Genomic DNA, 27,785 nt, shown 5'->3' with positions numbered 1-27,785 from the left:
ATTCGTGATTCCTTCAAACATGTTGAATGTCTTATCAAGTTCGGATAGTATCATATATACACAGCCATAGTTATGTTGAGTGAAGAGCATTCGCTGCAACAATAAACTGTAAACTATAGACATTTTAATGACGATGACGAGGTGCCATTGCAAACCACTCAATATTTTGCTTTGACATGAATGCTATTTAACATTCTAGCAAACTACGCTTTTTTCATTCAACCTCAAAGCTCTGCCACGCAGTTGATAATAATAGAAAATTCGCTGTGCTACCAGAGCGTAAAGTACGTCACACTTTTTAGCGCGTACCTTAATTGTACTACAGCGTTAAGCTCCTGCAACATTTTTAATTGATCGCAGTCAACGTTGGCTAGTTCAGGCCGGGGAGGAATCTAATCTAAGACTAACATCGGGTAGGCGGTATAGGAAGCTACAAAAATGTCTGTTCTTTGTTTCATATACAAAATCTTCTTTATACATAACTTTCTAATTCGCTCATGCACGAACGAACATGCCTATGAAAACACGTTATCTTATTTTTTCGTCCCTCAGTGTTTGGCCTTAAAATAGTCTACAAAAAACTATCATTTTCTCAAACTTCCTCTCCCTCGCGTTCTTTCTCAATAACATCTTACTCATTTCACATAGAAAACTGAGCGGAGGTAGAAAAATGCACGTACATATATGTTCTGGATACTCTCGTATCTCTAGTCAACATAAAAACAAATTGCGTTTATTAGGTTGCATTTCTTCTTGATAGACAATTACAGTATTTATCCATGCTTCAATCTATATGATAAAGCTATCGCGAAGTGTAAATGTTTCCAGAAATGAAATAAGAGCCTACATAGAATATATCTACCTACCTAAGGTTCACTTCTAATTGATACCCATAGATTATCTTTCATTTAGTTTTAAAATTACCTATTCTCTGTAGGGAGCCTGGATGATCAAGTAATTAACACTATAACATAGCTACAATTTTTCTTCATTACTTTCCTTACTTACTTTGCGAAAGCTATCATTACGGTTAAAGAGCACCGAGCAATAATGTTTTGTCACTGGCTCAGTTCTCGTTTTTGTCATGATATATGTAATGAATTGTTGCATTGTTTGTTTATTGGATGAGGTAATATGCATGTGTACGATAATAATCAATGAAAATAGTAACAATTAAAGCTGACGCAACTCGACCTTTTGCTTTCTGATGGTTTATTATGGCAGAGCATGCACATTTACGTTGTATAACGAAAAGAAATCTTATATCAATATCATTCATGGCTGAACTTCAATGTGGTATCACATAGCAATCAAATAAAAACTCATAGAATTTTTGAAAGAATCTCGTCCGCTCGTTGGTCTAAGAGATTTCTCGTAAAAGTTGCATATACCTTAACTTTGGGAGTTTAATCATTCCTTTTGCTTATTTCGTAATTTATGTTGAATCAAATAGAATGGCGAATTATTTTTTCTGCATATCCATCAGTGTTGTTGAATGTATAAACCCCTTTGTTTGTTTTGTAACCAGTAAATGTTTTCTTTTATGAATCACACATATGCGAAAGAGTCGCGAAAAAAATTGTTGAATCGCAGTTGAAGCTTTTAACTACTTTACCACATTTTGGCATTTTTTCATTTCGCTTTATTTTGTAAAATTTCTACTTTGTCGCACTGCATTCTCACTCTCACATTGAGAATTTAAAACAGATAATGCAATATTTTTATATTTTTTTGCAAAAACGTGTAGACATAAAAGAACAGAGTAGGAAATATCAACTCACTAAAATCTAGGAATATTGATATTGCGGGGTACTGTGCAATGCAACTATAAGACTTTCGCATAGATGGACAAGATTCTAGTTGAGAAAACCTGATGGTGTAAACTTTAAACCATTATCTCTGTATTGGTCTTTTTGTTTTCTGAATTTTCATTGTTTTGTGAATTTTCATTTTCTGAAACAACCGCGCTATTTTCTGCATGATTAGGTTCAAAAGTGACTTCCCTATCACAATCCGTTAGCGCGGATTGGTTCTCTTTATTATTTAATTCTTCCAATTTAGAACTTTGTGAAATATTATCTGGCTCACCGATTGTAGACATTTGGTTTTCACTATTACCTTCGTTTACAATATTCAAACCACTGTTATTTGAGTTAGAATCTTTATTTTGTAACTCTTCGACGTCGTCTGTCACGGTTTCCTCTATTTGTGGATGCGTTGCATTTTGCGACTCTATATTCGTAATGTCGTCTTCCATTCTCGCGACTGTTTCGTCATAACACGCGCTTCCATTTTTTGAGGACGCATTACTAGAAATAGATTTCTCCTCGGGCAGGCATTCTTCATCCATTGGCTCATGCTCGGGAATATCCAAACTATTTGTTGATTCTAGACTTTCTCTGTCTGAATATGAGCTCACTTCATCGATACACTCAATTGGATTCTCCATAGAATGAACGCTTTCGGAATCCAATTCTCGTTCTTCGGGTAATTCAAGAATCGTGTCGTCTGGAAACTCGTTTTCCAGTTTTGTTGGTTGTCTCGAATCTCCTTGTTCAAAATTCCATTTCTCGCGAAGCGAAGACTTCGATGTTTCAAGTCGAAAACGTTTTTCCTTTGGAGTCCGGCTGGGCTGCAGATCCTAAAACGAGATGTTTATATAAGCGCTGATAAGTCCTAAAATGACACGGATGATAATCATCCGAATTTTTCTATACATAAAACGAGACTTAGTGAACGGAGTAGCCTACATCATGCAGGGGTGTCAAAAACGACTCGAATATTCGTATACATTCAAAATTGGTTATAATCAATTTAGCAAATTCTTGAATTTTGGAATAATTTAGAATATTTTTTAATGTCTTTTTAATCATTCATTATTTTCTGTTAGACAAAAAAATAATTTAACTTCTATAACAGAATAAAATTGAAAATTGAAATAATCTCAATCTTTCCTTATTTCAATTATTCTTCATAAGCAAACTTGATTTCCAAGAATTTACAGATGTCTTGACGTATTTCTCTTGTTGAACATACCCATTTCAGAATATGTTCGATATATTTAATTCGAAAACATTATTTTGGATGTATTTGAGATACTAAATTATTCGGTTTTGGCCATCTCTTCATCGAATATACTATGCAATTCAAGAGTCCATCTGACTAAAATCAGATTTCTTCAGACAACTGTTTAAAATCGATATTCTATATTGTGAACAACTATGCAACCACAAAACTGAGTAGAAACGCTAACCTTGAAGTACGTAACTCGCTCTTCTTCGTTTTTCGATCTGTTCCTTTTCAATGTATGACCCAGTTTCTGTTCAATATCTTGTAAATTTCTTTTCCGGCGATCTATACCCGATTTTTTCTCGGAAAATTTTCTCTGTGGAGCGTATATATTTCTGCCCGGTTTTCTTCGTTTCATAGTCGCTTGAGAAATTGCGTGTGGTAGTAAATTCTCATCCAAAAATCGACCCTTTGAATTATATTTACATTTGTAAACTGACAATACTTGTTTTTGCTACAATGCAGAAAAATGCTGACATCTTATTAGTAAGATAGCACTTGGCATTTTTGCATTTATTTTTATTAAATTTGCCCTGTTTTTTTTAAAGATGAAGACTGAAAGTAAAATGACCTTTTCAATAATATTAAGGCCGATTTTTTCGTGTTTATTAAGGCAAATGGGAACAGCAGACATAGCATTTGATAATACGTTTTTTGAAAATTCGATAAGAAAATAAGTAACAATTAGGCCTAAGGGTGGATGTTATCCTATGTTATGCATAGTATATACAAACATCCTCACACATGACTGTTGCAAATGCAGCAACATGCTTATAGAGCGTTATACCGTTACGACTCGGACATGACGTAATGATGAAATAAATACCGATCCGAGATAGATCGTACTCCGATCCGTAAATAAAAATCAAAAAACAATTAGGTAACTTCATACTCATTTCATACCTTAACGTCTTTTGTCATTAAATCTTTAGGAACAGAGCAATGATTTCTTTCTTCATTTTCTTGTGTAAAAACGGGATTATCGAATCCATCTGCCGCCGATCTAGAAGATATTATTATTGTAAATGTGCATGCTATATTTTATACAAAAGCACATATATTTTAGAAAAAATCTTCTTCATCTGAGAAATATGAATAGGGCATAAAAGCATTGCAAGACGTAGTAATTGTACGTTTACTGTACTATAAATAAATAAAGATTTAGTTCATAGCTGTACGTGGTTTTGTATTATCGAAAATGGATACAAGAACAGGCCATGAAGTTCAAGATTAAACTAAGAAAATTATTCATTCGAATCCAAAGTTAAGTTACTTGATTGATTTTAAACTATGAAAATCTTTAGCAAAATCTGTGTGCTAATACACAGGGGTGTGTTGTTTTGTGTTTTTATAAACACAGTTAGGATGCATTTGAGGGCATTGCACCACAATAATATAAACTTACTGAAAATCTGTCACGTTTCGAAAGCATACGATTGAAGAGTTTATAAGTAATCCTCAGTAATCTTAAGATCGCACCGCGATATATATTTGGTATTTATTTACCCATTGTTGTCTTTGTCTTCTGTTGCTTCGTTCTTCCTGCCGTACAGCTGAAATCCTCGTCTTTCTACCACATAATCAATCTTATCCTTTCCACTCAACTCGTTAAATATTTGATTCAAAATTGTATCCGATTTTCTACAATCAGCAGGAATATAATGTTTTAGTGGAAACTTTTTTCAACTATGTATGTTTTGGTATACGCGGTTTGAGTATTTAGATTACCACGCGTATTGCGCGCCTGGCTTCTGTAGTGTTTTTTTTAATTTTTTTTCATCTAATTTTGACCTGATTGAAATTTTGCTTGTTTTTTGAGGTTTCGGCAACAAATGAAAGTAAACAAAGTATGATCCCCCGGCGTTCTAAATTATACATTAACTCATATATCACGTTAGGCAATGCAGTTTGAAGACTCCCGATAGGGGTCTGCGACTTTGCGCCCAATAGTTTTTTGGAACATATGGCAACGCGATTTATGCGGTTGACATTTGAAAATATTTTTCAGTTGCAAATTGGTCTTAATTTTATTTTTTGAAATTAATATATTTAAACGAACCATCATACTTACAAACTTTCTTGCGCATTTGCCTGGGTTCTTGATGAAGACATCACAGAAAGGGTGACCGTCCTACCTGACGATCGAATCAGACTAACGACTCCATCCAACTTCAGGTCTGAAAAATATCACTTAAACATTAAGTTGCACCATGATGGAGTTGAAAACATAAAACCGAGTCGCTTTCAATTCTGTCGCATATTGTCTGACGAAGCAATCATTTCATTCATGTCACGGATGCCAACTTACAGAAATACTTACTACGCTACGATTATTTTATTCAATAGAGCTATCTGGCAGGTGGAAAATTTTATGTCGTTATGATTATACCTGCAACAGGTCTCCCATTAACTTCTAATAGACGATCACCGATTCTTATTCCAAAAAGATCGGCTGCCGAATCTTCTGAAACATAGTCGAAATGAAAACCCTGGCCATCTTCTGATAACGTAAAGCCAAATGTCCCTCTTTCTTTTGTTATCTGTAAAAATACAATAGTTGAAAAACACCTAAAATATTTCGTGCAATCTACGGTTATTATCATTTTAATTTGTAAAGCTTTACATCAATCACTCTTGATGGGGTAAATTCAGTCGAAGATCAGCATCCAAAATCATATGACTTTTCAATAAATTTCATCCAATTTAAATTGCATGAATTCATTGAACAACTCGCTATCAGGGCCTTTTTATAGTTCTGTTTACAGGTTGAAGATTCGGATCTCCGTAACCATCTTCATCAAAGTTTGGTGAAGTAAAGTTTGCGTAATCTTTGTATAAATCTGTCATTCTTGACAAATGATTTTAGGCCGTCTGTTTACAGGAAATAAACACTCAGAAGACCGAAAACTAGGCACCTTCGCGATGAATCGATGTTTGCACGTTCACCGACTTCCCTATTTATCCACAAAATATTTGTACAGCAAAATGCCAAAAGTGACGTAACAATTGATATTTGGGCATCTCTGTAAGCAACTGGCCGAGCAAGCCGCCTACTTGTAAGAAATAAACAGCTATGTAGCTCCACTCACAACTCAGCAAAGTAACAATTTTGTGGGTTTCTTGACACAAACTTTTCAACACGTTTCCCACGCCTCTCAATTGCTTGATTCCTATTTTATATGCTCATTGTAATCATCCGCCCAAAGTTTTATATCTTCCCAAACCAAAACAGTACAATAGTGCAGTGGCAGGTGTGGTAAAAACGAGACATGGCAGTTTTGAAACAACTAGCATTCGCGATGAATTGACAGCAAAAGTTAGAAATTCGCAATCATTTGATCCTAAACAATACAGTATCTTGAATTTTATTGCTGTTATTACTACACGTTGTGTTTATTTGAAAAAAATGCCCAGGCTTGTTCATGAAAATGGGATTCTCATGGAAATCTCATGTAGACAATACTTTGGATGTGGTTGTACATGTAGTCCTATTTAGTAGACATTAAACTTAAAATAATTTTTAATGAATTGTATTTCAATGGGGATCCCGTAGGATTGGATTAGAGGGGACAGAAACAAGTTGCTATGGAATGGGGTGAAACAGAAAAATACGTCCCATGGTCAAAAGCCTTGCAATCCCGCTATAAAAGTCAAACTACTAGGTAACGAAATACATGATATTATAAAATTATTACCGTTACAACAGTTGGAGTAGCAGAATCGCACACATCGTTATCTTGGACGCTGTAAACATTAAGAATAACTTCTTCTCCGCTCATTCGAACCAGGTTAACAACATCTGCGTGTGTATCCTCTTCAATACCTTGTCCGTTTACCTAAACATATAAACAAGCTTAAATGCGAGAATAAATCATAATAAATCGTGTTGAAAGAGTTTTAACAAGCCACTAATAAATAGAGAAATAAAAAGGGGGTTAGTAAAAAGGAAACTCTAAATCTAGAATTTAAAACAACGAAAATGACATTATCGGAGGTAATTATTTAGGGGCATTAGGTAATTAAGACATCTTTGCAATCATAAATGTAACGTAGAGCAAGTAAAGACTTTTCACTCTAAAAGTGACCTCTAAGATATGGGCAAACTACGGCCCGCGGGCCAAACCCGGCCCTTTGGGTGATTCAAGCTGGCCCCCCTGATGCTGCCATAAATTTATGCTTTTAACTCATTCTGCATGCACTACATAATTGTTTTTATTAAAATCGGTCTGGTGCAATAGGCTTGTTAGATTATGATTCGTAGTCTGTGTAAGTTGTATTTTAGGTTGACAATTGCCAGAACCAAACTAAAACCAAATTTTGATGTTTTAGCTGAAAAATAGTTCAAAGAAATTGTTTGTATTGCGATTGAATTAAGTTTTGGCGCGAGGCTTATTGCTTTCCAATTTTGCTTTTGTGACACTGTAAATAAAATTCTGTTCATGGAATTTAACTTTTTACGTAACACTTACATGGCCCGCCAGTGTAGTTGGGCGGCAATATTTTTGGCCCTTGATCCAGAAACCTTGTCCATTCATACAGAGTCTAAGCTCTAGTTACTCTCAATATCATTTTTAACAATATAATCACAAATGGGTGATCTGAAGATAGTCTTTAGATCGATACAGACCTTCAAGACACGATCTCCTGTTTTCATTCCTGCAATGTCAGCTGCAGATCCTATTGTAACATCTTCTATGTAGTGGCCGTTTTGATCAAACCATAAATGAAATCCATAACTATTGTCGACTTTTCTAATTTTTATGTCGTGAGGAACAAAGCTATCTGAAATACGTAATAAATGTAGGTGTGTAAACATAATTGAATTGTTTCTAAAATACAACAAATAAACATTCAGAACACATAAAATTATGGCGTTATCATAATTTTGCAGCAGTATATTAGATTGTTCCACTTCCAAATATTATTAAATTTGCATTGCGGTACTCGCTTCTGTGAAATACGGATTTGAATAACATAATATACTGTACTTTGTTCTTCTTCAAATTCAATAGTTATTGTGATCAGTCGTTTCCCGACTTGATAGATTCTTGTGATCAGTTGATCGTGGTCTTCACTTGTTACGTCAATCCCTTCAATCTATAAAACAAAGCACATAGTAATTTGCTGAACAATTTGTTGGCCACTGACCCAATAACTAACAAAAGTCAACAAGAGGCTGGAAAATATGAAGTAATAGTCTTCTAAGGGAAAATTGTATATATCGTCTAAGGCAATTTCAGCAGTTAGAAAGAAAACTCATTTCCACTAACAACAATAAGAAACCTTTGCTAACAACAGAAGTTTAGCGAACCGATGCATAGGTTCTATTCGTGTCCAATAATAGTGAAAGTTGTTTCTTTGCATTATTTGGATTCTAGCTAGTTAAATGAACATAATATCTCATTATTAAGAGCAAGTATGGTGACAAAAGGTGTTAGCATTCTCAATTTAAAAACTCAATAAGTAAGTAACAGCTGAAGCCATATTCTTGTTGACGACGTTTCTTAGATTGTAAAATTTAATTTGTATTCATTTTGCAGGCATAAACAACTACACTTACCTCAACGATTCTGTCGCCATCTCGCAGCCCGGCCAGAAACGCAGGTCCTCCATCTTCGACCCAATGAACAATGTGAGATCCAGAGTTCGAATCACCGATAAAGGAATTGGAAAATGCAAGGTTGAATCCAAAGTCTTCTCCTTCGTCTCTGTACAATTCAATTTCTCTCCTAACTGTTTCTCTGTTTTTCGTGTTCGTTGCTTTGGGTGCTAAATTGGGAAGTTTGTAATGAAAAACAATGAATTAAAAGAGTTTTTCGTCTATGATGCCAAAGTAAATGCTCGGTATTCAATAGTCGACATGTTTTCATTGTACAATACAGACAAAGGTAAAGTAGATATGTGCCTTCTTTAAGATAACTTTGTAAACAAGAGAAGAATGCTCAAAATGCATATCAAGTTCCATCTACGCAATAATATCCATGATTTCTGGTTAGACCATGCATCGGTACGTGTACGGTGATACCTTAGGCTTAGCGCACTGAGTTTGCTTTAATAAAAAAAACCGTTAAACATGACGGAGGCGGTCAAATGCAGCAAAATGAAAATGTTTTCTTTTGTTAAAATAAAACTGCGAGATATACAATTCGTGTCCAAAACAGGTTGAAAACCCAAGCGATATACGCTCGATACAGGTAACAAATAATAGATGTGTACAGGAGGTAAATATTTTACATCATTATTTAAATTCGATATAATTAAGATTTTTGAGTGTTTCTTAAAATTCAAGCCATTTTATAAATGTTATATTATTACCTATCTTGATTGCAGTAGTATCTGTTGAGAAATTGCTTTCGGCTTTTAACACACTGACTGGAATCTTGTTCTTCTTGTACAATTTAAACGTCTTTTCATCGACGGCAAGAAGTGTCACAACATTCATACTCGCTTTCACTCTATAAAATACTTCTTCATGTGTCTCCTCCTCTACGTTAACGCCATTTACTTCAATAATTCTATCTCCTGATCGCATACCTGTAAACAGAAACACAAGGTAAAAGGTATTTTGCTCGGTATACAAGGCTTCCAAAATTTTGAATGGGCTAATGTCATTTTAACGACCATTTCCAATAGCTGGAGGACGATAGAAACGTAGGTAACGTTTTTTGTAGTATAATAGCTCGTAGCCATCTTGGTATGGGTGGAAATTCAGTTCGACACAAATTTTGTTTGTGCAAATTTAAAGAAATTAGGCGAATTGAGCGATAATGAAACTAGAATATATGATCTATTTTAGACTCTGGAGCAGGTTTTTGGACCAGGAGCCAAAAATTTTGCCCATCCAGACTGGCGGGCCATGTAATTTTGACGTAAAAGTTACATTCCCTGAACAATGTTTACAGTGTTACAAAAGTAAAAGTGGAAAACAATGAGCCTCATGCCAAAACTAAATTTAATTGCAATCTAAACTAATTCCTTGAGCTATTTTTTAGCTAAAACATCAAAATTTGGTTTCAGTTTGGTTGTGGCAGCATCAGGCGGGCCAGAATAAATTACCCATCGGGCCGGATTTGTCCCGCGCGCCGTAGTTTGTCCCTGTCAGATCTATATCCCATTATTGTACGAAATCGATTCACTACATTGTAAAGTAAGTTGAATTGAGACATCTGTTTACCGGATTTATCTGCCGGACTTCCAATTGTAACTTCTTCAACGTAATGTCCATTGTCATCATGCCACAGATAAAATCCATATCCACCTTCATCTTTTAACATACGGAATATATAAGGACGATGTTTTGTTGTGACGTCTTCCGACTTTTCATCGACAACTGTCAATATAATTTTTCGTCCACTTTGGAGCATTCTCTCCACTACCTAAGGAAATGTGTTTAGACATTGCTAAATAAGGAAATGATTTGATGATGCCTAATACTGGTAATAAGACAATCAAGATATAAATAAGCTTCATGGTTTTCGGTTAATCAATTTTATTACATTACCGTGTAGTCATTCATACAATTTTTTGTAGATTACCTTGTTATATATTATTTTTCTACGAGATTCGAACTGCTTTGGGTCGCATGCCACATGATATCGCAACCGCATATAGGTATCTAATCAACAGTGGTTACTATCGTTTGAACCGATTCGAATAATTTACTATTCGATTCGAAATGAATGACCTAGCCCTAGTGGGTATATGCAATTGTTTTTCATCAGTAATATTAGACGAGCAAATACAACAGATATTCAATATCGTGACGTCTACCTGCTCATGAGTTAATGTGCTTGTTTTCTGACTATTGACAGTGATAATACGATCTCCTTCTTTCAGACCTGCTCGGTCGCCTGGACCTCCTTTTATGATGCTGAGATATAAAGGAAAGAATAAATAAATAAACATATATACAAGATAAAACAATAACAAAATACTTCAGATTTTATTCATCCCGTCTTAAATAAATATGAAAAAATATTAAAAAACTTACTCCCGAATAACGATACCATTCCTGTCTCGATCTAACAACGTAGAAAACCCCTGTTTTTCTTGTTTGGTCATTCGAACTATGCATTCTCTGATACCATGTCGACTGACAACTCCAGCGTTAAGTTCACCTTAGTAAAAAATAAATAAAGTTGCCAAATGTATGAATCTTCAGATATAACATATCAGAACGTTTACTTAAAGCTATAACTCACCAAGCATGCTAGCTGACACACTGCTTCTACTGAGTGAACCTTTCATTGAACTGTGATCATCAAGCAATGCGATTGATATTCGATCTGATGCAAATGATTCATCATCGTCGTCAACTTCATCTCGTAGGAAAAGCGGTTCTTCTGGAATTGCTATCATGTCGTAGTCGACATCTTTCATTCCCTGGTAAGTAATGAGTATAGTAATGAACGCAATTTTAAGTGATGGAGCGTGTGAATTTGATAATGCAACGCCGTAAATCTGAAACCCTGCTTTCAAGCTTTATCGGTATTTGATAACACAAGAACATAAAATAGCATGGAGAAATATGAGTCGAATCATATATTTTAAGAACGCGATTGATATGTATATATGCTAGTATGTAATATGAGAAGTCCTGATGAAAGTGCTGCACAATATTTGCACGTAAGTTACAATACACAAAAACGCGTAACGAATCTACTTGCTCAACATTTCCATATTCACCAGAATATTTGCAAGTGAGATATTTAATACAACACTTCAAATCTGGCATCAGTAGTTAACGTACCTGTGACTTGAATTGCACAATCTTCTTGTAGTGCTTGTTTGATCGTGAGTCTATGACTAATAAAACAACGTCAGATTCACATGATCGTAGTTTATTCAAAACATTCTCATGAGAATCTTTCTCCACGTTCAAACTGTTGATTTGAATGATTCTATCGTTGACCTGCAGGAGATATAAGAATGTGAACAATCGGGTATTGCCTGATGTAATTTAAATATTTTTTCTCCTAGTTTTACAACAATATAAAATTATAAACCACCAAGAATACAACAACACAAAGTGGTCTACCGGGAGTGTCGAATTATTTAAAACAATTCATTTATTCAAACTATTACTTTGTACAAGAAAGTTACTGTTCTTGCAGTGGTGAATATGACTGATCTATGACATTGGTCAAACTTAACCACTTGCTTTGAATAAGCCCGGCGAGCTGATTCAACCCTATCGAATAATTGGTGTTAATAGTCAGTACGGGTGGCATATTTGATTTGTTTTCGGCAGCTGATGAATTATAACTGACGTCATTTAAAGAGACTTCTAATTTCTGATACAATTCTGAAGTTCAAAATCGTCTAGAAATACTTGTTGGAAATTATAACTCTACACTCAGAGAAAATATAGTCTTTCTGTTTGAATGTTAAGGTTTCTAACTATATTCTAGAATGCGGTTACTTGAATTAAAATTAATTCCATCTAACTTTGTAGTCATTTCACATATTTTTTGTCGCTTCTTCATTTACTTCAAACCTAAATGTTGTAATGTCCATTGATAACTCTCAGATAAGAAATACCTTGAGTCCAGCTCTTTCTGCAGGCCCCCCTTCGTCAACTTCCTCGATGTAGTGGCCATCTTTATTCTGCTCATGACAGACACAAAATCCGAAAGAGTCAGATTCTTTGAATATACGACAGAGTCTTGGTTTATTTCTGCAACAACATTAAAACATCAATTGAAAGGATACAAACTGTAACCTGGTTTGAGAACATTGGCTTATACATAAAATAATTAAAAAATTCTAGCATTATCACACTATGATGAGGTATGATCGAAAAATGCCAATAACATAATAAACAGTGTATGAAGGTATGAAAGGTGAAATCAAATTAAAATTATAAAAAGAAAAAGGAAAGAAAAATCCAACTGCAAGTACAGATTTAGGCTCGATTTAATGAAAAAATCGCCACATTACCTTCTGTACGCACGATCGTATTCTTCGTCGACTACAATAAATTGTGATAAAGTTTTGTTGAGAGAAATGCAACTTATCAAACGTTGATGAGATTCGTATTCTACTGAATGTCCGTTCACTTCTATGATACGATCACCAATACGAAGTCCAGCTCTGTCTGCTGGTCCTCCACAATCTACCCATCGAATAACCTAAATTATTATGAGGAAAAAATATATTGTTTCATTCATAAAGTAACGGCAGAAAAGCCAATAGTGATAAAATGGCACAAATTTCCGAAATGCTTCATCCCAATCCTATTTGGGAAGAACTGAACTGAATAAGAATTCGTAAATTCCATTTGCATTGGTAAGAAGTTGTTGAGAGAGAGAGAGTTTACTTCGTTTTGTCAAACCAAGAAAACAATATATACATACATGCATATATAAATATCAAATTAACAGATGTTTTCGGTATATGACTGGGAAGCAACGATACGACCTTTGGGGGTCATCAGAGTCAGTTGCCACCCAATTCAATTAAATAAGCATAAAAATAAATAACAGGTTCGGTGTCAATATACCAATACTTCTCATTTTTGTTAACTATATACTATACTTACATGTTATTACCATTTTTTATTATCAATTGAATTTCAAAAATATAAAAATGATCGAAACGAAATAGATTGGAGCTCAGGTACCGTACTCGAAGATACAAATTATTTTGGAAATGAGCTATTAGCTTGGCATATTAACTTTATAAAATGAAGAATGTAACATTTTATAACACGATTTGGGACAATTTGAATGCGAACATTTAATAGTCATAATCGAATACGTAAAATTATATGAAATGATTTTACAGAGAAAGTATCATGCATGCAATATAAGCTTGGCATATTAGCCTTATGAAATAAAAAAAATGAAGAATCCAACATTTTATAACATGATTTGGGACACTTTGAATATGAGCATTTGATAATACTGTAGTAATCAAATATAAAAATAGAGAGTTAAAGTTGCTTATGAAATATCATGGATGCGATATAGGGTGAAATTTTGGTTTAGAGCTGCAAAGTACAACACACTCTATGTAACATTGGTGAATATAGCGAAGGATTGCAAACAGAAAAAGAACAGTAATCTCCAAATTCACAATGAGAAAACAATAACAAGAAAGAAAGCTTACCTGTCCTATTCTGTTGTTGTCAATAACAACGTAAAGTCCAAAATCTTCATCTTCTGATTTGAGGAGTCGACAATATCTTGGTTTCACATCTCGCGGATTTTTACGTTTTTCTTATAAAATACAAAAGGGTAATGTCCATTTGCTCTACTTTACGCCTGTTATTTGATAATACGTGAAGGATACATACCTGCACGAGGCTGTGGAAGAGGCGACATTGTTCTTCCAGCGTAATAGTTGACAGTTAGAGAGGCGGTTAAGGTCACACCTTTCTTCCTAGAAACAAATTGTCTCAGTGTCAGAATGTAATGGGATAACTTTCTTGTATTAGTCCCATCCTTTTTTTACATACAGTTTTATTGCATTTGCACAAATTTGCGACAAATCTTGAAACTATATTTATTAAAGAAATAGAGAAATAATTATTTATTTTCGATACCATTACATCATTCAACTTCCAAATAGTTTGAGCATTTTAACGGGATCTTTAATGAAAAGTTCACATGCATTACTTAAATTCACACAAAATTTTAAATCGATATTTTATGCTTCAAAAGTCATAATTTAAAGATCAAGTAAAATAATGAAAACCTGTAGAATCCATCGGTTTTTGGGTCCACAACTAATAAACTAATTTGATCACCGCTCATACGAATTCGTTTGACAACATCGCTTGATTTTTCTCTCTCTATGTTCACTCCTCCAACTTCAACGATTCGGTCACCGATACACAAACCTAGATAGCAACGATGTAGATTGAATTAAATGTCTTCAAAGCTTTCGACGCTTATGTATAAATTTCAACATTTTTTTAAACTCACGCCGATTCCCTATAGATCTGAACGTTTTGTAAAAGATGTCGCGCTTTCAAATAGTTTTCAACGTCATGCTAAAGCTCTCGCCGATTCCCCATAGATCTCAACGTTTTGTTAAAAAGCAGCATTACATATAAAAACATTTGCATGCGAAAATGTGTCCGTAATTTAAGCTGCTTTTCTATTTGATTTTATATCAACGGCCACTGCTAATTGAATAACGAGAATATAGGTCAGATACCGAAGACTTATCGATCGAAAGTTAGGGGATCCCCCAAAACAGCGCTCTTACTCTATAGTGACACCTTGTGTCCCATCACTAATTGATTAAAAACTCGCTAATTATACGACATAATTCATCCAATCAATAGGCTTCTGGTACGACATATGATGAATGCACATGCAAAATCTTGAGCAGATTCAATCTCGCTTTCGTGAGATATCGCGTGCATCTAACAGACAAACAAACAGACAGACAAATACCTATCAACATAATTACCGATTAAAATCGATAAGTAATAATGAATTACATATCGCCACTGAGCGCATCTATGTTATTCCCGTCTCACTGTACTTCGTTGTAAGATATGACTATGCATTTTATGCATTCGATGTGCATCTTTATAATTAGACCTACCTGCATCAGATGCTGGACTCCCAGAAGCAACTTCCTCAATGTATTCTCCCTTTCTATCTTCAAGGTAAAGTAAGTGAAATCCAAATCCTTGGGGCCCCTTTGTCAATTTACATAACCTCGGTCTATATTCGCATCTTCCATCGGTTACTCCTAATTTAAAACATATTCCATGTTAGGCTATCAATGAGAATTAGAAATGACAAGAATGTATTTCAGTGATTATAACCAACCCGAGGATATGTTATAAATCATTGGTTTTCAACCTTTTTACCTTGGCGGACCGGTTTGGCGGACCGGTAACATCAAATTCAATGTTTCCACGGTCCAGTAAAACAATATTCATATGAATGAAACGGAAAATTGAGTAACATACTTCAATGTTTTTGGGGGGCGACTGGTTGGGGGTGTCTGGTTCTATGGAAACTTTGAACTTTAAAAAGCCATTGAATGACAAATAGTAGCAAAGATTAACAATATTGATCGTGAATTGGATGAAACTAGCAATATAAAACAACAACCCCAATAGTTCTCTCAGTCAAACCTTGGTCTTGCGTTGGTCAAACTACCATTTGTATAAAAAGTAGAGACTTACACTCCATAATCTTCATATTTTAATGTTTTAACTGGACAACAAAACATTCGGGTTAATAATCACAAGTACCTTCTACATTTTTCAAATTGACTGAAACTTTGTGTTCTCGATAAATACTCTCTGTTTCTTCGTCAATAGCCAGCATGAACATTTCCTCAGATGAATTTCCCATTTTTTCATAAACTTCGTCTTGATCAACTCCTTGTAACAGCATTCCGTTCAACTAAAGCACAAATTGTTAACAATTATGTCAAAAGCTGTGAAGATTCAAAAATTTTACACAAAAAAGGCGAAATTTTAACTTTTGTCCAACTAAAAAAAGACAAAAATGCCAATAAATATCGAGCTGATTAAAACGACAGATTCTCTCTGCGAAAACGAATGTTGTTATATATACAAACAATACAATAGGGAAATGTGAGAAAGGTGTAAAATCTGCACCATGTCTCCCACATGTGTGCGATTATATTAAATACCATCATGGAAAAGAATTGTGCACTTTAACATCGTATTTTTAGTACACTGATTTTGCCAATGGCAATCTAAATTGAAAATTTCCATAACAATATAAATGACAAATGAACAGAAAGGTGTCATATCCATTCTGTTATAGACGTTTTCAAACCAACTCTCAATCGTTATATTATTACTTATCGATTTTAATCGGTAAGTATGTTGATAGGTATTTGTCTGTCTCTCGAAATCTCACGAAAGCTGCTCTAGATTTTGCATGTGCATTCATCTTATCTCTGACTAGAAGCCTATTGATTTTGGGCGAATTATGTCGTAAAATTAGCGAGTTATTAATTAATTAGTGATGGGACACAAAGTGTCACTATGGAGTAAGAGCGCTGTTTTGGGGGATCCCCTAACTCTCGATCGATAAGTCTTCGGTCTTTGACCGATATTCTCGTTAGCATATGTCAAGCGTTTGCATGTTCAAACACTGAAAAAAAAATCTGAACACGTAAACAGAACTATTTATTCGTAAGGCATTATGGTGTTGAATTTACAAATAAATCCCAGCAAACTATTTGTCAAGAGGTATTTTACCTCCACTACTTGGCTCCCAACTGTAACTCCAGCAAACTGAGCGTTTGAATCCTCTGTTACTTCGGTTACCACAAAACATTGTCTCTCGTCAACATATCGAACATCAAGACCGAATGTTTCGTCGATGGGCGATCTCATCAAACGAGTAAGTTTTGGTCTTGGTAGATCTACAAAGAAAATTGGATATGAATCATGACATCTTTTTTGCAGAATATCTAGAAATAAATATGAGAAAATAAATACATTAAGCATGTGTATGAAATATTTTGTATACATTTTTTATTACTCTCTATAAAAAGATAATACCAGTAGCACATATATATATTATATATGTAGTCTTGACGTTGAGACTCAGTGCCTTGCCTCAAAAATTGCCAACACCACGAATGCAGAAAGTGAACAACAAAAGAGCAATACTTTAATTTTTAGACACGAACATCCAACATCGGTACTGTCAGGCTTGACAGCACCAAGTTTACTGAAAGATTAGCGACCAAACAATATAGAAGCGGTCGATCAATAAGAAGTATGAATAAAGCAATACAATATTTTTTTTGGGCAATGGCGGGAACCATAGCACATGGAAATTTGAAAACAACTAATAATATCCTTCTTTCTTTTCATTGTTAGAGAGAAAAGCGATTTTTTCCCATCAATAGCAACCAACCCAACAATAAGAATTTGAACCGATACACAGGTCTACTCTATCTTCAATTACGTAATTTGGTATGTGGTGAATGTATCGCCAAACAAGAATTACCTTCATATGTGCAAATCTATTCACGTCAAAACATGTAGGCTAGTTGGCACTATGTATGTCGAAGTAACTCAGCTATCAGCTCCTGGCTAGTCATTGATCACATGCTTTTTATTTAAAAAAAAAAGAGATTCTGATTGTGATCTCGTGCTACGCCGTACACTGTAGCATATGTTTGAAAAGTATGAAGTGTATGTAGTTCAAACCTACTGGCTGTAATGTACGTTTGCATTGTATGGGTGTGGATGTTGTAAGAAATGTTTACCTATTTCAATAGTGGCACCAGGTTCTGTGCTGGAAAATTCCTTCACAATATCTCTTTCAATAGCCATGCCAGTCTTGCGGTAATTCTTAGCACAGTAGATTCATATTCGGTTAAATGAACTGATTTCTTATCCAAATTTTGATATTAATAAATAATTTCATGTATTAACTCTATACTTTATAACACATATTAGTCCGAACATAAATTAAGTGAGCCAACCTGGCTGTCTATGCTGACCGATAATCTGGCATCGCTGATTTCTGTGGCATGTTGCTCTCTTGCTTTTGAGTTTCTGGAGAGCGCACTCTGTCATTTAGCTCTGAGATCTTGTTATTTGTAAGTTGTATTTTTCATGTTTGTTTCTATCTACTTGGCTAATATTTGGAGTGATGATCATAATTAGATTAAATTGTGTGTAACTACTGAAATAAACTGACTCACTGATGTCCATTACTACTGCGATACCTCAATACAGCAATAAAGTCAAAGCAACAAATGTTGTATGTTCTATTTGGGATCGGGCTTTTTAAGTATTTCCGGTGTTACCGCACATTGGATCACACGATATCACTCCACATCATAGTTAGGTGATAGCACCAGTTATTACCTATGTATGGTGCTAAAGATTTACAAATACAACATTTACGCACAGAAAGGGAAGGTACTTACCATCAACAGACATCTTTCCAGATTGCTTGGCCAACGGATGATTCGGATCTAAGAAGTTCTGTTCAGAACTAGAAACAAGATATAAAATCTCAGAACTCTTGCAGCACTATTGAATATGGAATCTTTGAAAATTCTCTACCATATAAATTCGTGTTTTTCGCAAAAATGAAAATACAATGTATGTCTGTACTTTGCAGAAAAATATACTGGGGATTGGACCAATGTGAATAAATCCCGTTACAGGCTGGCGAATGTACTGTAGATATTTACAACGTATTATACCAATACGATAATAAGACGAAAATTTCCCAAAGTTCATCAACTTCCAACAACACAGTGCGATTCGGCTACACAATAATAAACCCAGTTTTCCGTAATTTTGTATAAATTTAATAACGTAACACCAACAATTTAACCTGTTTGCTAAATATGGCAACTTGATTTCCGATGTAAATCTCCATTTAAAACATTGCGATGAGATATTGATACATAAGAACTTACTTTAATAAACCTGCAGAGTCATCGTCATCATATTTGAAATTTCTGCGATAAACTGTTATAAATTGAAACAAAATTTACTTGACTGTGAAGCACTAATATGTCATATAAACGATATAGTTAAGTATTTTATTGCACACATCAAGATGGCGGACTGACAACAAAATCATTTGAATAATGTTGATTTTCTCTGATAATAATTTTTTGGCGCTCCAGAAGTATGTGCACCAATATGGAGGTAACTAATTTCGTTTGCCTATTTTACATTAAGTTGTGTACAGGGACTGGAACGTATGGGCAGGGGTTATATTCATTTGGCTAACACAGACAGTCCCGAACTCGTAATAGAACTAAAATACTGAAAATCGGAATAAAATTAGGGCCTAACCTGGTACACATACTATGAGAGTACCGATTTTTTACAATGATGATTGGAATATAATGCCAATACGCTCGATCCGACAATCAACTTGGCTAAAGTGACTTTCACGTTTAGTGGAATACATTTGTTCCCATTTTCGTAATCGGGTATTTTTCACGAGTTTTAACGATGTCAACAACATAATGGAAAATGTGCAGTCCAAAATTGATCGAGGTCATAACTAGCGATGACAATATTCCATTGGCCAAATAACAGCTTCAAGGACTATAAATACCTATAATTAGCTAATATTCTTAAATATGTTATATTTGAACTTCAATTCCGCAGGCAATCGGAATGGGGAATTTGTAGCCTAAGATTATATTGTACTTGGTCCATTTCTTTTTTTATAAACAGTTATGGCGAGGCGTAGCTGCAGTAATATCAGAGAATAGACTTCAAAATATTTGATATACTGACAAACTTACAAAAAAAATGTTCTTACTTATATGTTGAAGAAACATTCCACTTGTGATTATCCCAACGACTTGTAACAAGAGGATAATCGTTGCAGTGAATGGTATCGACCAACCATCCAATAACCAGTCAACTAACTCGCTCAATTTTTGCATACAACCCTGTATGATATAAAATATTTGATGTAGATAATATTTACAGTAAGTAAACATTTATTCACAAAATATTCAATCATTTATATCCCTTTTTTTCTACAAGCAAAACCCGGGCTAAAAGGGAACGAATTTCAAGTATGAAATCAGCTCTTACTCAAAAATGTCGGAACTTGAACGTAAAGACATTTGAGTAAAGTGGGTTCTTAATTGCTATCAGCTTGAAAATGTTTGTAAGTTCAAGTTAATTAAATATGCATTGAAAAACAAGATTTTTTTAACATATCTTATAGAAATATTGGAAGATAGCAAATGTACCGTTTTATAAACTTCAGGTCGAAATATGTCTTCTGCTATTTTGATCTGTATTACACAACTGTTTGGAATTGATTCATTTCCAAATACAACTAGAAAATCTCGAGGTCCTGACATTCCACAACATTTCATCTGTGAAGACAAAATATATTAAATTCACATTAGTCTTAATACACGACTTTATACATATAATCACTCAGTAAGAAAAGATGTAAAATTAAAGAAACTTGGGATCGGAATGTTTGTCGGGCAAACCCTGCAGATCAAGGTGGTCCAAACCCAGGCCCGCGGGCCACATGTGGCCCGCCGCTTCATTATCTGTGGCCCGCGACACATTCGGAGAGTAATCAAAAAATCGCATTTCGTGTTGTTTCGTAATAAAATTAATCAGAAAAATGTTTTGACATATTGTTACATCAATAATGTCACTGAATTGACCAGTGTTATGGCTAGCTGGGGCAACTTGCGAAGTTGAATGATGTGCTTGGCAGTTTAAATTATTATCTGGCTTTCTATCTTTTTGGTCGGGAAAATATGCTAACAATATAGGCATCATAGAAAACTAAAAATCGAATGCGGATTCTATTAGTCTGGGATGGCTATGTCTGATAACTATATGTTTGCACAATAAAAGCGTTTGTTTTGCATTGCACTGTTTAACATTCTTGGCACTATTGTGGCCCGCGAACAATGCAAAAATAATTTTGTGGCCCGCGAAACCGACAACCTTGGACCACCCTGCTGCAGATATTCTCCCAAACTGTGTTGAAAGACGCGATTCTGTGAGTTATGAAGTTGGGTGTTGATTGGGTCTTCAACATAAGATGCCAACGTAGATCGAAAAATTATTAATCTGAATCAGCTAACACTTACTGATGAATAAAATATATATTTAACTAAGCAAGATATATTTTCCTACTCTTTTAAACATTACAAAATTATTCAGATGCGTATGCAAATTTTGTCGTTTTTATTACATATTCCCAAAAGCATATCTATTATATATAATATATTTAAGTTGGATTCATATATCATTTCAAAAGATGCGGCTGGACAAGTATTTATAAAAGTATTGGAAAAAATGTTAGGTACCCATTACTAAAACGTTAAGATGTTTCAACGTCGTGCGAGGAAGTAACATACAGTATATTACCTTTGACTGTACATGGTTTACAACTTCCTTGTGAACTAAATCTTGACTCTGATAGTTTTCAAAATGATTTTTATACCATTTCGAGAAATCTTCTTCTATCTGAAACATAAACAATAATAAATCTAATTTATATGTTTTGAAATTTTACATGAAACAGTGACTCTATTACCGAAACTAAATTTCAATATTTCCCAAATAAATGTGTAAGGACCTCATTTTCATATTCAGCAGTACATCGGTGAGGTTTAACAATATTATGTATAGGTGGCCAATACGCAATTGCGAGTCAACTTTCTGAGCGTTCGACTATGTGTATATATCGTGATCATTTTTAGATTTGGACAGACAAAATCAAAAAAAATATATAAATTCCACTATGGCTACTTATCTTGCAATGAAAATTAGTCAAAGATAATATATATTTACCTCAAGATGACTTGAAGAATAAACAATCAAGGATATTATTTCAGCCACTGAAACCACGAATAATACTATGATATACTGAAAAAGAAAATGTGAGAATATTAACACCAACTACCTAGTTTGTATGGCTGTAAATAACCAAATGTCATATTTCTGTGGTTATGAACCTGTTTGTCTTGACATTGAACGTGTAACTTTTCATGTTTGTGGTGATATTTTTAAAATCACTCGCTGAGGTCAATATTTTATGAATTTTCTTTACACCTCACTTTGACGAATGAGTGTTGCTCTTATTTGTTCCTCAAGGTAATCGAGGTCGATTTAATATTCAATATCCTTCGACCGAAGTATGCCATATTAGAACGGTATCATGACAAACCCAAAAACTAGACTCAAGCATTTACACTTTGCAGTATCAACGTTACGATTTGGAAAACAAATATTCTGATTCCAATTTACCACAATGCCGAATAACAAAGTAAATATAAAAAATAACACCACTAGTTATGTCTTCAGTTTCGTCCATTACTGGTTTCTATTTTAATTTATTTTCATCTTAAATTCGAAAAACTCATAAGAAATTAAAAACAATGTAATGACCTCTTTGAGGCTCAAACTATCTTCAAGTACTAAAATCTAAAATTGATTTGACCATCAGGTACGAAGAAAGGCGATTTTTCTCAACCACAACAATAAGAACAAGATAAACCCCAACAACAACAACAACAGTTTATCAGACGAATCCATCAGTACACTACGTATCTAGTTGTAAATTTATTTTTGCCAGTCGTTGGCTTGAACTGATAACCTGTTAAATAGAATTAATCCTTTTAACGAATGTTAACGCTTACCAACGAAATCATCATTTCATTATTTGTATTTGCGGCACAAGTTCCAACAAATGATGCAACCAGAAATAAAATGGACGCCACAAGTATTACGTAAAGAGCTAGAAAAAAACAGCAAATTAAATAACCATATTTATAATATCATGTAATTATAATGTTTCGTTATGCTATACCAAATGTAGAAAATGGGTTTCGTTTGCATTTTAGACTAGACCGTAAGATGTGTACGCAAATTAGGGCAAAATTGATGGTTTTATAACAGTTTTTTCCACCAAATATGATGCAGTTTAATTATTCATACCCGTGTCAAATGGCTGAAATGTTGAAAAATATCGTTTTGCTCCAACGTCCACAAATCGCAGCCATATTGATATGCTGAGAATAGCGCATCCCGCAAACTGCAATTGAAAAAGACAGATTTATAAAATCATAGACAAAAGCAAAACGAAACCGATACACCTTTCTGGCAAATATGTTCACAATCATCTGCAACATAGGAGATTTCTTATACCACAACCTAGTGTTCCGTTTACATGCATATTATACATATAATCTGCCAGCGATACAACGAGATACGGAAAATTATATTTTAATAGCGTGAAATCGTCAGTTTTATTGTTTATTGCTTTCTTATGTTATTTCGTCTGCCATAGCATAGTATTTTTTATTTTAAATTGTCTACTACAGAATAGTATATTGCTTTCAATTCATTTTAAACAACGCCATAACTTTTTCACACAAAATTCATTTCAAATCGGCATTTAGAATGGCTTATTAAATCGTCTTTGTACTGTATTGTTTTAACATTTATATCAACGCAGAAAAGTAAAGGAATTCACATTCTCGTTTGCAAATTCCCCAAATTATCCAGCCTTTGATGCTGTTAACTTTGAATTCATGCGTTTATGTAATTTGTGCAGAAAAGGTTACTATGAATTTTTAATGAACACTCATGGAAGGTATTTCAATAATTCGATATTATCAGAAATCGACAAGAGGCGATGATACAGGTGAAATTATGGTTGTTTCTGGTTACGAAAAGCAGTACGAAATTATTGAAGGGATAGCTAATAGTTATTCGATATTGTAAAAAGGGTTATTTAATCAGAAACATTCAGATTAGTTCTCAGTTCTAATACTAGGATATTCTTGAAGCTACTTAGTAACGTAAATATGCAGGGTAGGAATAAAGTGATATTTTCAAAATATAATAAGTCAATCAGGCAGAAGATTACCATTCAAAAAATAAGAAAAAGTTAGAATCGAAAACGTTTTTTCTCAATGTTTGAGTCATTTTTTCTTATTCTGTTTCTTTTAAACTGTACAGAAACTATGTCTATCAAGCATACGTTTTGTCGTTCACTAATTAAAATGTTGTCATATTTTGGGAATTGAACTGAACTCGTTAATGGGGTTGTATGGCATTTGAAATTTCACACATCGGGTACGGTTATTGTACTGGCTCCTACCGACCAGAATCACTTCAACCATTGCTTAAAATAGTAAAGTACACAATTATATTATTAATTTTAGAACAAGTCGATGAAACGCTAATAAATAACCGCAAACTTATTGATGAATAAAATGAACAAAACAATTTCAAGTGGACGAGAAATGCAAGAAACCTCATCAAGCACCTTTGCCGTTAATCCAAAAATTGGTTGTATACTTCCCATCGTGACTACATTTCTTATTTTTACAACTTGTAGTGTGACAAAGCTGACTTTATACCTGTTGAGACATAAGTCGAAACATCGTGGGACAGCACGTAAATACACAAAGGCAAAAGCAGTAATGCTGCTAGCGACTATTGTTTATGGATATTCATTGATAGTTCTGTATATTGTCAACGTCATAGTAGTATTTCGATGGTTTACTGATGAGCGATTCTGCGAAATTATTGCCGGCATTATTTTAATGTGCATTCAGTCATACCATGTCACAGTTTATGGACAAATGTGGCTCAGGCAACGGCTGTTCTATCAGCGGCATGCGGCAAAGAACTTTACAACACCCGTAACTAGAGGTATCAGCAAGTATTGCGGTTGGCTGATAGCAGTGGTTTTTCTTGGCTATACAACAAATTTTGCGGGAAGAAGTAGAGAATGGAACCTGAAAAAGCACGGTTGTATATTCAAGAAGCTAAAGAGCTCTCACAACGTAGTTGGTCATGCTGCGCTCTTGCTAATGTCGTACGTTTTGCCGGTTTTGTTGCTTATATTATTTGCAACACCATATTTGAAATATCAAAGTAATAGGAGAAGATTCTGTACACGAAATACCATTAAAGATCTCATGAATCTACGGAAGTCATTCAATATCACAATAATCTGTTTTACGAGTACAGTCTCGTGTGATATCTTTACGCGAGTATATCAATTTACACCATTCTGGATTTTATTTGGGGATGTTGGCCACTTTATTGTCTTTGCTACCCTGGTGTTTTCTTTCACTACGTGCAAAAAAATGCCTGTAAATTCACATTGTTGCATCGGCAACATTTGCTTCAACTGTGATAATAACAAAGTTGACACAACTGTAGTTCAACGGAGAGAAGTCATATTACATTCCAACAACATACAGACACTGTCATAACCATGGCAAGAGCTTGAGTGCAAATATTTAAGTATAAAAATATCGTATCGAAATGTTGGTGACGGACCAGTGCTCGCAGATAATTTATACAACTCTGAGCTTCATTGTATGAAACCGTTAACGTAAAATAAAACTTTATCAAGCATTCAACACATCTGGGCTATTTTGAAATCCTCTGATCCACTAGAAATTTTGGATTATGGACTGGGTCACATGGTACGTTATTGGTTTTTACTGCTGGTGCATTCACATAGCAAATTTGCTCATAAATCCGCGTAATAATCAGAATACCAGCCTATATGTGCAATAAAACTAAAAACGAACTCACCCAATATAGTATATTGCTAATAATAACGAGAGTTCGAAGAATCTTCCCAATTCTCTTTTTACCAATATTCGGACAGCAATTCCTATAAAAAATACATTCAAAATGGTTCGGTTGAGCTGTTTTTAAAATTTTACTTGCAATGATAGTTATTTTTTTTATTCACACCCGAATCCAAACTCGAGCCCGTACCGCCTTCGGGTTGACAAAAATTTCGACTTCAGAGTGGAGACTCCGGCATGGAAATACGTGAAAACCAAGTGCATGTTAGAAATTATGTCATTGATTCAAACATTCTAAACTCCGACTTCATAACCTACAATAAAAGGAGAGATACCATGCCGACAAGGTCGGGGTCCGGTTCTTGTTTCGTTTACGGTATATACTATTCAGTCATCTCTGTCAGCCAGCGCTCCATAAATCCATATTTGGGTTTAACAGCATCGAATAACTTGTTTTGCTTAGGTAGATGATCACTCACCTTGCATACCACGAGTACTTTATTTCTTTCATTTTTCAAATTTGTGAACAGTTGTTAAAATCAACATCGGATATGGATTATCTAATGCTAGCGAGTCTATCGTAGTTGCATGATTTCAGAACTGTAAATATATGTCAATATCCTGACAGTTGTTTGAGTCAAAACCTAAGTCGACCAGAGTAACGATTGTCGCATTGGATACAACTTCCGCTCACCTTTACAACCCCGGTGTGCAGTAAATTGAACAGAAAGGTTATCGCGATAAATGGGATCCAATTTCTCAAACCATAGTGGCTCATTTATTTGGTTTAAATTCAACATGAAATCTAGGTCCCATATATTCAGACGTAGCAATTCTGTATGTCAAAGAGGGTGTACATATGGGGCAGAAGTCGTAGTGAACGCATGGACCTTTCTACTAATAAAATGGGCATCAATCACAAAACAGTAGTAGTAAAAAAGATATGAGTCAAACCAAAAGTCATTATCAAGCAATGCTAAATAACTCAAGTTTATTTATACTTTAATGTACTCTGGAACGAAGTGTATATTTTAGAGATATGATCTTCTAAATATCTAACTGAAGTTCTAAATATCCACCAGCATGCACTATAATATGATGGTTCTAGTGTAGTTATATCTATATATATGCAGTATACAGCTTTCTACATAACATTTTTTACTTTATTCTGACCTGCCTGCACTTTGTATAATAAGCTAATATACCTTGATTAGGTGTTGTTATGTTTGTAACATGAATATGTATCTTGTTAAAACCGATATACCCCACAACAAATACATAAGCTAATAACAAAACTGTGCGACAACTGTGTCTACATTACAATATTGAACATGATGGGCATACATATGCCTTAGGCAAACCGTCTGTCTGGTAAGTCTACACTAATAAAGATAGAATATGCCCGGAGGCAAACTTTCTAGAAATAGATCAAACTTGAACAATTTCCCGCATTGTTGCCATATTTTGTTGTACCGGCAGGTTGTGAAATTTGCTGTGTTATATGCGTGGGTGATGTGTTGACGGCCAATTGAAAGGAGTTTGTGTAGGCGTATGGGGAGGGAGTGTGCAAAAGCTTACTAGATGAAGTATTGACTTATCGTTTTGCGCACAAGCCCGCATTTAGTAACCCTAGAAATTTTGATTAGTGTAAACTAGTAAATAAGCCCAATAGA

The 27,785-nt window shown here is 34.5% G+C and overlaps 1 protein-coding gene across 1 annotated transcript; it reads right to left on the bottom strand.

Moving 5' to 3' along the window:
- Window positions 1–885: 885 nt before the first annotated feature.
- Window positions 886–26,873, bottom strand: LOC120346265 (uncharacterized). Its single transcript, XM_039415969.2, has 34 exons — window positions 26,592–26,873; window positions 26,114–26,195; window positions 23,492–23,588; window positions 23,194–23,291; window positions 22,346–22,420; window positions 21,920–22,018; window positions 20,770–20,898; window positions 20,328–20,460; window positions 19,465–19,516; window positions 18,964–19,031; window positions 17,273–17,439; window positions 16,289–16,442; window positions 15,628–15,777; window positions 14,767–14,911; window positions 14,366–14,451; window positions 14,179–14,288; window positions 13,009–13,199; window positions 12,610–12,745; window positions 11,819–11,980; window positions 11,271–11,451; window positions 11,060–11,186; window positions 10,840–10,939; window positions 10,244–10,445; window positions 9,385–9,603; window positions 8,630–8,838; window positions 8,058–8,166; window positions 7,697–7,851; window positions 6,765–6,905; window positions 5,459–5,609; window positions 5,141–5,246; window positions 4,576–4,710; window positions 3,973–4,072; window positions 3,254–3,478; window positions 886–2,641 (listed from the first exon to the last, which is right to left on the bottom strand). The coding sequence occupies exons 1-34, from the start codon at window positions 26,621–26,623 to the stop codon at window positions 1,886–1,888; spliced, it is 5,082 nt and encodes a 1,693-aa protein (XP_039271903.2). The 5' UTR covers window positions 26,624–26,873; the 3' UTR covers window positions 886–1,885.
- Between the last annotated feature and the right edge of the window lie 912 nt (window positions 26,874–27,785).

This window comes from Styela clava, chromosome 8 (genome assembly GCF_964204865.1).
Source record: "Styela clava chromosome 8, kaStyClav1.hap1.2, whole genome shotgun sequence".
Lineage (NCBI taxonomy): Eukaryota > Metazoa > Chordata > Ascidiacea > Stolidobranchia > Styelidae > Styela > Styela clava.
Note: the sequence above shows the minus strand (reverse complement) of the source record. Positions and strands in the feature narration are given on the sequence as shown.

What these genes read in the sequence shown, in the direction of transcription:
- LOC120346265 (XM_039415969.2), bottom strand. Translation starts at nt 26,623, where the DNA reads ATGAAAGAAATAAAGTACTCGTGGTATGCAAG. An exon ending in GAGTCCAGCATCTGATGCAG is followed by an intron (nt 14,912 to 15,627) that starts GTAGGTCTAATT and finishes GTTGCTATCTAG; the next exon opens with GTTTGTGTATCGGTGACCGA. An exon ending in TGAATTTGAAGAAGAACAAA is followed by an intron (nt 7,852 to 8,057) that starts GTACAGTATATT and finishes TACGTATTTCAG; the next exon opens with ATAGCTTTGTTCCTCACGAC.